Source organism: Schistocerca piceifrons, chromosome 2 (genome assembly GCF_021461385.2).
Source record: "Schistocerca piceifrons isolate TAMUIC-IGC-003096 chromosome 2, iqSchPice1.1, whole genome shotgun sequence".
Lineage (NCBI taxonomy): Eukaryota > Metazoa > Arthropoda > Insecta > Orthoptera > Acrididae > Schistocerca > Schistocerca piceifrons.
Genome location: NC_060139.1, coordinates 143,332,746 through 143,346,747, shown reverse-complemented (window position 1 = coordinate 143,346,747; position 14,002 = coordinate 143,332,746). Strand labels below are relative to the sequence as shown.

Sequence of the window (14,002 nt, the reverse complement as noted above, 5' to 3'; positions counted from 1 at the left end):
ATGAGAAGAATTCAATATGGTGTATATTTTTACAATTAAGGGTGAGACCATTCGCAAAAAAACAATTAATGATACATTTAAGAATGTTTTTTTTTCATTTCTTCTGTTTCTCTATATTGCCTGGCTTGATTACAGTACCAGTGTCATCTGCTAAAAGAACTAATTCTGTTTGTTGTACAACAGAAGATCGTTTGCTTATATGACGAACAATAGTGGACGTAAGATGGTGCCTTAAGAATAATGTCGCTAAGCTATATTAGTTGACGTACTAAGTACTACTTTCTGCATAATTTTGGCTGGATGTGACATTATCCACTGATTGGCTACAACATTACTCCGACAAAACTTCAATTTATGTTTGAGAATATTGTGATTCACAGGGTCAAATGCCTTAGAGATATCGCAGAAAACATTAACTGGCGCTGTGTTATTACTTAATGCTTGTAAAATGTGGGGACTGAACAAATAAATTCTATTCTCAGCATGACAGCTCTTCAGAAATGCAAACTGTGATTTGTTGGGATTATTATTGTTGTTCAGATGAGACGCTGTTCTAGAATACATCATTTTTCCGAAAACTCGGGAAAATGATGTCAGTAGAGAAACAGGGAGGTAGATCTTGACATCTCTCTTATCACCTTTATGATGTCCGCCCTCGTTAGCTGAGTGGTATTCGGTGTGAGAGCTGTTGGCCTCTGTAAGAAAGAACCTGAGTGAAAGGATCAACAAACAAACTTGAACGGATGTCATGTGACGCCAACAACGACCATACACAACGATCAACAACGAACAAAATGGAAAAAAAGTGTTCAGCGATACAGAATGTCATTCCTAAGGATTCGATTCCCAGCTAGGTCGGAAATTTTCTCCGTTCAGGGACTGGTTGTTGTGTTGTCCTAATCATCATCATTTCATTTCCATCACCGCGCAAGTTGCCGAAGTGACGTCAAATCCAAAGACTTGCACCTGGCGGACGGTCTACCCGGCGGGAGGCAGTAGTCACACGATATTTACATTTACCTTTATGATGAAGGGGTTCGGGAATGGCATATTTCAGTCATTCTGGAAAAATGCCTTGCGTTTGTGACGCTTTACGTATTTAAGATAAGATAGGGCTTATTGTATGGGATCAAATCTTATGGTCCACTGTAGTTTAATTCTTTTATCTTGACGGCTCGCGCATGCCCGCCCAGACGCGGGAGATTGCTGCGTTGCCAGTTGCACACGACGCACGCGCCAAGAGAAGCAGCGCCATAGTATAGTATAGTTCTCAAACTTACGTTTAGGGGGCGCGCGCAGTTCATGAACTTAAGCCACCACGGCCGCATTAACCCTTTCGCTACTACAAAGACATGCTCCCTGAATTCCGCGCTGTGCGCGATTTCGTCATCACTGCCCGGTGTAAATAAAACTTTTATTACAGTCGCGAAAGACGGGATATTTCTCAATATTACATACGACACCTATCTGGTACTCAAATGAAATGAGATATTGTTATGCAGTAAATTTTATATGAAATTTAAGTATCTTGTCCACATTTCATTCTCAACATTGTGGCAACTAAAGTTGACCATACGGAGAGTATACGCTATGGACTTTTACCTCTGCAAACTCTTCAAAATTTCGTGTAACGGTTTACTACATTTAATGCTGCACAATAACTGCGTTGAACATCGAAACAAAATTAAGTCATTTATGGGGGGAGGTATCAGTCAAGAAGATGTGTAAAAATCAAATTTTTGTGCCAAATTGTTTTTGTGAAATCGAATGATAAATGCGTCAAAGCAGTCGGAACATCATGTCTCTGCACAGGCGAGCAGTGCAGAGATAACAAAATCGCGCACAGCGAGGAATGCGGGGAGCTCGTCTCTGTAGCAGCGAAAGGGTTTATGAAAGACAAAGCACTAGAAATTAAAAAAAAATTACATTCAAACGAATAAAACTCATGAAGTAAGACACTTCGATTTCGTTTTTAAATAAAGAAAATATTAAGCACTGCACAAGGTTTAAATTCATAACCTTTCATTTAGCCGCCCATCACCTTAACCACTACGCTAACGCAACTCATCAGCCAATAAACTCCTTGAGGAGTCTGAAACGTCACGCAAAATACCGACAAACACTGTTGGTATGACTAAGAATTACTCACGCTTCGTCGAAGTACAATAGGAAATAAACAATTACTGCCGTTCTTTATTGCGAAAAAGCGGTTCGTGAGATTGATACAAACACCTTTTCTTGCTATCGCCTGAATTAGGAGGCTTATTGCTTGTTTGGTTTAATTAATTAATAGAATATGAAGCAATTGGTATAAGGAATGCTTTTTGCAAACTCTTTATAAAAGAAAGTCTGTTATCAAGGTATTGCTTTGTTCTATTATTGAAGACACTCGTCTGTGCTCTGCACTGCAGTCGAGCTCTGGCAACGTCGTCCTCTGTTCATTGGCTGACTGTGTTTTGTGACATCAGATGCGCAGAACGATCCTAAACTCGGCCGCCGTTATAAATGAAGCGCACTTTAGTGTGTATCTAGCACTGATTTAGAGCCCCGTTCAATACTGGTGATATTTCAGGTAGCCTGGAGTTAGACAAAAGAGACACTGCTTGGCGCAGGTGTAGCTCACCGAGCACCCAGTTGGACGTCCTTCTGGCAGAGTAGAGTGCGAGTGTGGCGAGCACCACGGAGGCCCAGACAGCGGCCCAGAGGAGGGGCGAGAAGGGCAGCACGGGCACCTGCCAGCCGGGGCGCGTGCGCGGCCGTGGTGCCATGCAGGCGATGCCGGCGCGCAGGTAGGGCCGCGTGTAGTCGACAAACAGGTACTCGGGGAACCAGCGGTACACGGCCGCGTAAGCCGCGTCCGCCTCGCCCATCGCCACGGCGCCCAGCAGGCCGTTCCCGGAGCCGTTGTCCCATATCGAGCCCCACCTGTCCACTGCGTAGTCATCCACACGCCACGTCGCATTTTTCTGCGAGCAAACAAAACTTAGATGTAATTTTCATATAAACTAGTACTAGGATTAAAACTGAAAAATTACGAGGCGTGTAGTTGTGTACATAGTTCCGCGTAGTCAGCGCGTACACAACTTTCCCACTAGAGCGCGCCTCGCTAAGCGCAACAGCGCAGGCGCAGCGCTCGTCCGTCTCCGCACTACGAGATGGCGCTGCCTTAGAGACGGACCAAATTCTGCTTCCGCCGATCAGCGTATTAATATGTAACGCAACCAATTAGATTGCTGCTAACGTAGAACCTTTTCTCTTCGCGGATCACACTCCCACAATGATACCTGAACCCTCGAGGTATTATAACGACTGTCCGATTAGTCGGTCTGCATTTGTCTGCACCAGTCTGTACCAGTCTGCATTAGTCTGTACCAGTCTATAGCCAAGTTTCAGTCTGCGCCTAATAAGATTACCATATTCTTGTACATAGCCATGAAGAGAAATGTATAGACACTTTGTCAAGTATCAGAGATATGTGAGAATAAGATTAACATACCAATACCAGGGGAACTTAAGATTGTCAATAGTGAATAGCATCCAGAACCAAGTTAAGTAATTTTATGCTTGTTATTTTAATGAATGTATGTGAAAATTGATCAAATTCTGTTTAAACTTGCTCACCGTCAATCTGCCACTCTAAGCATGCAAGTGGCATTTCTGTCGTCTGACCTAACGGCAGAAGATAAACACGCCACAATAAGACCACGAGACATATTGCTGAAACTCGCCTACTTCGTTAGAGCTACAAGTCAAATAATCTGATGGTGTGTGTACCGAAGGTCTTACAGTATGCAAACCACACGGGATTTTCAAGTAAGTATTGTTTTGAAGTTGAAAAAAAAACGTGCTAAGATATCTCAAATTATTTCATTTTTACATGAAAGCCTATACTGTAATCTACTTTTCTACTTAATTTCCGTCAGTACTGAGGCACTTTTCATAACGTTGTATCAGTTTTTGAATATCCTCCTCATAGGAGTCTGCCGCCTGACTTGTTAACCACTGCATCATTACTGTTTTGACTTCGCCATCGTCTTGAAGACGTTGGCCGCCCAGGTTTTTCTTCAAGTGCAGGAACAGATGGTAGTCACTGCGCGCAATTCGGGGCTGTATGGAGGATGATCTAGAGCAGGGCTTCCCAACCTTTTCAGCTGGTGGACTCCTTCTACAGTCGAAATTCCATGGCAGAACCCTCGTCTGTTCCCAATGACCACCCCCCCTCCCCCCCTCCCCCCAAAGTATCAATAGTCTTTGGTTTAGGGACGAATGAAAACAACTTGAAGGTCAAAAATCGACTTATGAAATAGGTAGTGCACTGACAAAGCAAGTTTAACATTTAATGTGGCCTGGGGCCGCACACGTGCCAGCGACTGCTGTGATTGGTCGACAAAGCTCGCTCTGTGCATGCGTAAAAGGTTTAGCGCATCTACCGCCGTGAGCCGGCGCACAAACGACCCCCGTATTGTTGCGAAACAGTCGATCAGAGAAGCCACATTCTCCGGCACTAAACAGTGTATGCGTTCTCACCTAGGAAGCGCAAAGGCTGCTTGGGAATACGACCTGAAGTAAAAGTACACATTTTTTTACACGAAAAAAATTGCGATGAATTTGATTCTCACATTTTTATTCAATAATTTTACTCATTATTTTACGCGATTTGGTGAAGGGTGGCCGCGGACACCTAGGAAGAGCCGGCGGACCCCTAAAGGGGTCCGCGGACCACATGTTGGGAAGCCCTGATCTAGAGTTTCGCATCGAAAAGATGTGATGAGATCTATGATATGAATCGCCACATGCGGACGGGCATTGTCTCGCAGCAAAACGGTGCCCTTGCTCAACTTTCATGGACTGTTGCTTGTTGCTTTGTTTCTGGTGTGAACGTAGGCCACCCATGTTTCATCGCCCATAACAATTTGGCGTAACATATCATCACCGTCGTTGTGGTACCACTCAAGGAAAGTCACTACACTGTCTAAACGTTTTGTTTTGCGCACATCCGTCAACATTTTCGGTACCCAACGGGCGCACAATTTTCGGTAAGCCCTAATTCAAGTGCTCGGTCGCAATTCTATACAAAACACAACGAGAAACATTAGGAAGCCATCCTGCAAGGAGGAATTCGTAAAGCGTCTGTTTTCTCTCACCTTGTTGTCCACTTCCTGCACCAAACTTTCATTAACGACCGAAGGACGCCCACGCACATTTGTACGGCCATCTTTAAATGCTCTCACCCACTTTCTTACCATTCCATCACTCATAATGTTTTCTCCGTAAACCGCACAGTTCTCACGATGAATATCGATCGCTTTTAGGCCTTTAGCACTAAGAAATCTTATAACAGTCCGTACTTCACAGTCGGCGGGACTCACGATTATCGGAGGCATCTTAAACACTCAGTACACAACGTAAACAAGGAAGAATCAGACTGTAATGGCGTCAGTGAGTAAATTAAGGAACAAGCTTTCATATATATCTTAGCACGTCGTTTTTTAATTTCAAAACGGTACATACTTGAAAAACACGCCTCATGGCAAAACAAACAGGAGATTAAGGATATGAGACCTAGACAATTTTGAAAGTACCAGAGGCTGTTGAAAGTTCCGCAGAGAACATTAGGCAACCATTGTCAGAAGAAGGAGAAAGTAATACAGTAGAACAAAAGTGGGTAGCTTTGAGAGATGAAATAGTCAAGGTAATAAAGGACGAAATAAGTAAAGACAGAAAGACTAGTAGAAATCCTTGGGTATCATACGATTTATTAGTTTAATTGATGAAAGGAGAAAATACAAAAATGCAGCATAAAGGAAGCAGGCGAAAGTGAATATAAACGTCCAAGAAGTTAGACTGCCAGTAAGTGCAAAATGGCTATGAAGGCATGGCTAGAGGACAAACTTAAGTTTATACAGGCATATACAATCAGGCGAAAAGCAGATACCACCTACAAGAAAATATAAGAGTTCTTTGAAGGAAAGAGAAGCAGCTGTATGAATATCAAATCTCAGGTGGATTCCGGTACTAAATATAGCAGTTGAAGCTGAAAGCTGGAAGGAACATATAGAGTATCCCTACAAGCAAAGTGAATGCATTGCTATAGACAGGGAAGGGGAAGTAGATGAAGAGGAAATGAGAGATACGATGCTGCGAAAAGAATTTGATAGAGCAATGAGAGATCAAAGTGAATACAAGGCCCCTGGAGTACACGACATTCCCTCAGAAATGCTGATAACCTTCGGAGCGCCATTCATGACAAAACTTTTCCACCCGTTATGCAAGAAACGTGAGAGAGCGCAAATACCCCCAGACTTCAATTACAGTGTAATAATATAAGGGCCAAACGAAGCAGGTGCTTATGAATACTACTAAACTATCCGCAAAAAGGTATTGACTGCAAAATACTGAAACGAATTATTATCTCAGAATGGAAAAACTGGCAGAAGCCAAAATCACAGAGGATTAGTTTGGGCTCCGACCAAACGCTGGAACACTCGAGCCAATATTGACTCTACGACTTTTCTAGAAGATAGGTTAAAAAGCACAAACCTAGCCTGGCAACTTTTGTAAAGTTAGAAAAAGCTTTTGACAATGATCACTCGCATACACTTTGAATTGTGAAAGTCGGTCGTTTACTACAAATACAGGAACCAAAAGGCCAATATTATCGTCGAAGGACATTAAAGGGAGACAGCAATTGAGAAGGAAGTGACGATTGTAGTCTGTCCCTAACGTTGTTCAATATGTCGATTGAGTAACCTGTGAAGAAAACAGGATAGAATGGTAAAAGAATGTAAAGCCCAAAGAAAAAATTCAATGTCTGCGGATGACATTAACATTATGAAAGAGACGGCAAGGGCTTCAAATAGAAGTTGAAAGAAATACATAGTGTCTTGGAAAAACGGCACTGAAATGAATTCGATCAGGCGATGCGGACGGAGTTGGATTAGGAAATGTGACCCTAAAAGTAGTATACGAGTGTTTAAATTTGAGCATTTAGTAGAGTATATATTTAATGGTGACTGACAATGGCAAGGAAAGCGTTTCTGAAGAGGAGGAATATGTTGACTTCGAATATACGTTCAAGTGTTCACAAGTCTTTTCTGAAGATATTTGTCTGGAGTTGCCTTCTATTGAAGTGAAACGTGGAAGATAAGCACTTCAGACAAGAAGACCATAGTAGCTTTTCAAATATGGTGCTACAGAAGAATGCCGAAGATGAGATGCGTTCATCTCGTAGCTAATGATGAGATGCTGAATACGATTGAGGAGAGCCGAATTTTGTGGTAAAACGTACCTAAGAGGCGGGACACATTGTGAGACGTTAAGTAATGATAAATTTTGGAGGGCAGTATATATATATATATATATATATATATATATATATATATATGTGTGTGTGTGTGTGTGTGTGTGTGTGTGTGTGTGTGTGTGTGTGTGTGTGCATATGCATGAGGGCCGGGGAAGGGGGGGGGTTAAAAATAGCAGAGGGACATCAAGAGACGAGTACAGCAAGCAGGTTCAAAAAGAGGTGGATTGCAGTAGTCTTTTGGGTATAAAGAGGCTTGTATAAGACAGAGCAGAGTCAAACCAGTCTCGAGACTGAAGGCCACAGCAGTAACAATAGTGGTAGAACCTTCACGTTCTGAGTAATTATGAATAATTCTCATGTTATGCTAAGAAATCAGATTTTCAACAGGAATACTGAAGTCATCATTGGATGTCTATGTTGGTACATTTGTGAGGAAAAAGAAATCTGCTCAGAGAAAAAATGTCGAACAGCTTTTTATTTCAGCGTGTAATATTGTATAACGATTTTTTTCCGACTTGGAAGGGCAGGTTGGGCTGTTGCAGAATTCGTTCCTTCTGGACAGATGTCCCAGTAGACTTGGAATGGGGCGAAGCGAACCCAGCTGGGAGGAATTTCCAGATGAAAGTCCTAAGGAAACTTAACTAAAATATTGGTCACATTGGGTGACCGAGATTATTTTATTTCCAGAAAGATGTTGTCCACTGTCCCAGCCATATGTGTGAGTGTGCCTGTGGATCGTGAGAGGGGGGAGGGAGGAGGGTGAAGATTCTACTTTCAAGAGTAGTAAGAGAAATAGCGGATTTAAACAAAACTGACAGCGGGATAGAATCTGAACTAAAACAGCCCGACAGAAATCCACTCGGCTTGGCCTGATGGAATACCTACGCGATTCTGCTTGTAGTTTGCGAAAAAACTGACTCCTGTTCTAGCAAGAGTCTACCGTATGCCGCTGAAGGAACGAAGCTGTCAAAGTGGTAGGAAAAAGTCCATACCTGTTTCCAAGAAAAGTTGTCAACCGACGCACGCAACTGTAGGTTTATGTCACTAAAGTCAAGCTGTTGTAAAATTTTGTGTCTAACGCTCACATGATGTACCCTTATGGAGGCTGAAATGTTTCTTAGGAAGAATAAACATTAATCTACAAATAATTACCTTGTGAAACCCAGCTTGTGCTGTTCGTCCACGACAACCATGCGGCACTAGAAATCGGCGCCCCATTTGTTGCCGTGTTCCATGAGTCACAGAAATTTCGCGCTATCGCCTAATGAACATATTACGAGCGTATCTAATATCAGAGTTGCACTGTGATTGAAATGAAGAGTTCCTAGCAGATGAAACACGACACGTCACTCGCAACAAATAGAAATGTTTACACATAAAAGGAACTTTGTCGTACGTCATGGGAGTGTTGCAGGAGCGGTACTGATAATAAGAAATATAAATGACGTTGTGGACAACACTGAAAACTCTATAAGGCCCTCCACGGATGAAGCTCTATGGAGATATATCACAACAGTGGAAAAACAAACTGTGTTGAGGTAGTTTGGGAGGAAGAGACCAAACAGCGAGGTCATCGGATTGGCGATGGACGGGGAAGGAAGTCGGCCGTGCCCTTTCGAGGGACCAATCCCGTCATTTGCTTAGAGCGATTTAGGGAAATCACGGAGAACCAAAATACAATGGCCAGCCGTGGGATTGAAACGTCCTCCTGAATGCGAGTCCAGTGTGCTAACCACTGCGCCACCTCGCTCGGTAAACAAACTGAAATTGAATGTAGTGTTAAAATAGATATTTAAATATGGAAGAAGCCACGATCAGTGCAATTATTCAATATGAACTGACTATCTAAATAATACTGCGTAAAATAAAGGTGATAAATGCCAGATCTGAAAGGAAACTACATCAAAATATTAGCTAATTAGTATCAGTAAAGACTCCTATCCAATGCTGTAGCGTTTTTCATGCTTAATGAAATAAGAGACAAATTGCATATAATTCGAGTTACATGACAACTGTTGGTTGTGATAAACAGGAAAAAGTGTTGATTGACATGTAGATGAGGAGGTACTTGTTTGGATGAATGATGTCCGATGTAAGGATGATTAGTAAAATGTTATTAATGATGTGGGGGAAAGTTAAGGACCATAAATAATTTTTGTGTATTTATTGAGGTGAATAAGGATGACTAATATAGACTGCCGTAGTAAATATTTGAAGTTTGGACGATAATGAGATAAATATTTGTAAAGGACGTATGTGTTAACAGAAGAGTGTAAATGTGTATAAAGCACGAAGTACTTGAGAGCTAATATTTTAACAATGTCATTAATTTTCACATAAGTTATCTTATTTGTACCCATATGTATTTATATGTAAGTTAATAGTGAATGTATTTCAATCGGGCATCAAAAGTAAGGTTTGGTGTTATTTTATGAATAATGAATATAATATCGCAAATTTTGAATAATATGTCAACAAAGGAAGAAGGTATTACATCAGTCCCGTTGGCAATATAATATCTATTTAAAATAGTGTACCATTTTCCACAGTAAAATTATCCTTTCTTCTGAATTTTACTCTGGGCAACCTCGTTAGTTGGACTTGCGTGTTTTCTTGTGTTACAGGACTGAGTTTGTTTCTATATTTTTGAATAATCAAAAGAAAAGCATAAGGTTATTGATTGGCGACTCCATGGAATGTCCTGTGCACCACGACCAGATAATGGGTATACTTGGAAGGAGAGACAGCATTGGTCGTATTTTTTTGTTTTATTAACCGCAAAATCGATTTTCAGTCACTTAGCGACCATCTTCAGTGCTGTAATATACAATTTAAATTGGTAGGCACTGGTGTCAACGAGCTTCTTGTTGACACCAATGCCTACCAATTTAAATTGTATGTTACAGCACTGAATATGGTCACTAAGTGACAGAAAATCGATTTTACGGTTAATAAAACAAGAAAATACGACCAATGCTGTCTCTCCTTCCAAGTATATCAAGCATAAAATGTCAATTAATTGTATGATTCAATGTACCGAAATCGTGCCTTGTTTCTCATGTTTTATATAAGCAGTGTAGTACAGATAGTTGTGGAATAGCTTCTAATTTATCGCATTTCTTCTGTCAGTCATGTGTGGAGCCTGAAATGAGCTGAAATAATAATAATTCATTCTTGCTAGTAGAATGGATGGCGAGAAACCTGCTGAAAGGGCGACTAACCGAAGAGGTAGCTGTAATGGGTGAATGTTTCTATACTGTGCTGTTAAATGTAACCAGCGATAACTGTGTGTTTAGAGATAGCACATACTATTGAAAGAAGAGAATCGTAGTGGCTGAACATAAAACAAAAGTTTGATAAATAATTACTTTTTTGTTAGATTGTATTGAAATTTTTGTATAATATTTTTGTAGAGGCCTCATTATCAGAACAGAGGGAATTTGTCCATCATACACTGCAGTTTTTACTGCTTCTTCTGAAATTAAAGTTCCTTATCTTCCTTTTTGAAATTATTAAGGACTTATCCTGTTTCCGTTTCCGACTGTGGCTACGAAGAAGTCTTCCAGGGCGCGGGTGTGATGGATCACACAGGTCCCATTTGACTATAAAGATTGAGCATCGGATTGGTGTTATGGTTCTTATTCTGCGAGAAACGAGTCACCTTTTCAATTGGATTGGTGACGGAGTAAGTAGCGACAGAATGTTTCACCCTCGCCGCGAGTAGATCCTCAGTAAATTGTTATAATTACAGTGATTAATGAGAAAAAGTATTGGTTTCTTATCGGAAGTGAGTACCAGAATTGAGTGACGCGTTTCAGGGTTCGCATCTGTCGTACCGGCCAGTGGATTGTCGTGTGGACCACGTGTAAGCATTGCCAGAACAACGTGCGAAAATATTTAGATGGACTGGACATATATTGAGAATAGACTTGGGAGATCTGTAAGACGAAGATGGTATGTGAATGGAGAACGTTGCTTTCTTTATACCACTGCTCCACAGACTTTTCTGCTCAAGACCCAATACTGACAATGCGGGGCGGCACTTCGAGCCGCGTAAGTACCGATCATACTATTAACTGGTGACCTAGATAAATGTAATGAGGCACCCGGTAGACAAACGTTAGTACGGGCACCATAAGTAGGCCGTCGGCCCCCCAATACTGTTCATTAAAAATCGGCACTACTCGCAATACGTCGCGTCGAGTTTTCTCTTCTTCAAATTGCTGCCGCTCTCCGCGATTACAACGCTGTGACGCTGTAATTGTCTGACGAAGTCTTTACTCATGATGAAACAGTCACGTCCGCAGAATATCGTTTATTTAAAATGACCGGTTTCGGAACATACACCTGGTCATTTTTAGGTTGATTTTCCCATAAACATTATAAACGTACATCATAATCAGGAAAGTCAGGCTTGCACAATATGTACAAAGACTAAACTAAAAAGCCGTTTCGTTTTAACCATTTTATGAAGCTGGTGACGTGCTGAGAAGCTGCTTGTAGTCAGGATGCTAACTGCTGCTAGTGGCTGTACTGCCACGCGTTAAATATTACTCGATAGCGCGCAAATTTGCTGCATTACGTCAGCTGCAGTCAATGGGTTCGTACGACGGTAATCCCAAAAGTAATGTCTCCTACTTTTTTATAAGTACATAGACCTGTTCATTTCTACAATGGCTAACATCAGTTTACAGCTTGAACATTTAGCTATTTTTCGACATAATCACCATTTCTGTCGATGCATTTTTGTAGACGCTGTGGCAGTTTCTGCATGTCCATGTCATACCAGCTCGCCGCCGTGCTGTTCAGAAAGTTATGAACATCTTTTTTCAACTCGTCGTCGGAGCTGAATCGCTGGGACCACAATTAACGCTGACTGGTACTGTGAGACTCCGCAAAAACTCAAACGGACAATTCAGAACAGAGAAGAAGAATGTTGAGCAAGAGCGTACACATTCTCCATGACAGCCATCGCCCACACATTGCTCTGCAAACCGTTGCTCTCCTGCAACAGTTTCAGTGAAACATAATCACCCACCCACCCTACGGTGACTATCACCTGTTCTCTAGGTTAAAAGAACATTTGGCCGGAAACCAATTCAGCTCCGACGAGGTGAAAGAAGAGGTTCATAACTTTCTGAACAGCATGGCTGCGAGCTGGTATGACATGGGCATACAAAAAATGCCACAGCGTCTACAAAAATGCATCAACAGAAATGGTGATTATATCGAAAATTAGCTAAATGTTCAAGCTGTAAGCTGATGTAAACCATTGTAGAAATGAGCAGGTCTATGTACTTGTAAGAAAATAGGAGACCTTACTTTCGGCATTACCCTCGTACCTTACGTAAAAATTTTTATGACGTGAAAATGAAGTATAACGGTAGAGTAGAGTTAAATGTATTTCGTTAGACAAGTGCAACTGTTTAAATAAATAGTGCAGGTCATTAATGAATTTGCTTACCTTCAAATAAACTTTAAATACAAGTGGACCAGTACCAAAGGTTGTGGGTACGTTGAACGCCAACTGCTGGTGTTTGTTGGTACTTCAGGGCGACGCCGATTGCATGGAAATAGAGATGGGTTAGCCGTTGTTTGTCAGAGAACGCTGTTGCATAGGTGACATTGTATAGTGACTATTAGCGTCCAAAGCTGTATGTTGGTTGCGCTGTTCCCGTGGAGGCGTCTTTCAGGTAACCGTTACTTTGGTTGCATTGCCGTTTTGCTTTTATAATCTTTACAGTGCAATCCGTCTGAAGATAGCCTACTGTATGTGCCGAAACCGGTCGTTTTAAATAAATGATATTCTACGATCGTTGACTGTTGCATCTTAAATAATTATCACTAGTAAAATCACTGACATTCCCAACCATGTTGGTTAAAATCATACGAAGTACCGATGTGTTGTCTGTCTACACGGATAATTAACTTATTAATAAAAGACTAATGTACTAATATTTAAATGCATTTTTCAATATGAGACATGATCATAAATGTTTATCAATTATTTTTGATGTCAGTTTTCTACTGCTCTTTGCGATGTGTAACACAGGCTTAATATAATCCGACATTGCTTGCTACATGTCTGTACCACCTTTTAAAATGCCGTCTCTGTAACTGCACGTTCATGAATCCATGATACTTGTCAAAATTTACGCCGTAGTAATCGATCGGTACGACTACAAAACATCTATGAGTTTTTAGTACTGGTATGCAATAAGCAATCTCTTCATGAAATAATTTCGACCGAGAAACTTATTTTTTTGTCTCAAAGACTTCATACGACTGCGAGAGACAGGTTATCTCTGACTCGTAATATAAACACTCTGTGGATATAATGTGGAACTTTACGTGTACAATGGACTTCCTTAATTCTGATTCACAATTGCGGAGAGTAGTATCGCAGTGGAATTGTAATTAACGGCATTGTTGTAAGCTGTCGTCCTGAATACAGAATGAGCTTTGATTAGTTGCGATAACATTTCATCTCATAAAAGAAGATACTGGAATATAGGTAGGAAAATAATTTACGGAAAATTGAAATTTCATGAATGTAAAAGGTACGTTACTTTGATTATTTTAATTTCTCCTTTGTTTGTGTCTCGGATATTTATCTGGTGTGCCGCAACTCGTAGAGGACTTTGTATTCTGGGAAATCAGTAGATCCTGCACCACGGTCGCTTGCTTTATGTTAAGAGA

At 41.1% G+C, this 14,002-nt stretch overlaps 1 protein-coding gene across 1 annotated transcript in view; it reads right to left on the bottom strand.

The window, feature by feature from the left end:
* LOC124775201 (glutamate receptor 1-like) overlaps positions 1-14,002 on the bottom strand; it is a 129,457-nt gene that overhangs the window by 77,831 nt on the left and 37,624 nt on the right. The window contains exon 3 of the mRNA XM_047250040.1: positions 2,624-2,966. Coding sequence (XP_047105996.1) covers positions 2,624-2,966 — 343 coding nt within the window. The remainder of the gene's footprint in view (positions 1-2,623; positions 2,967-14,002) is intronic.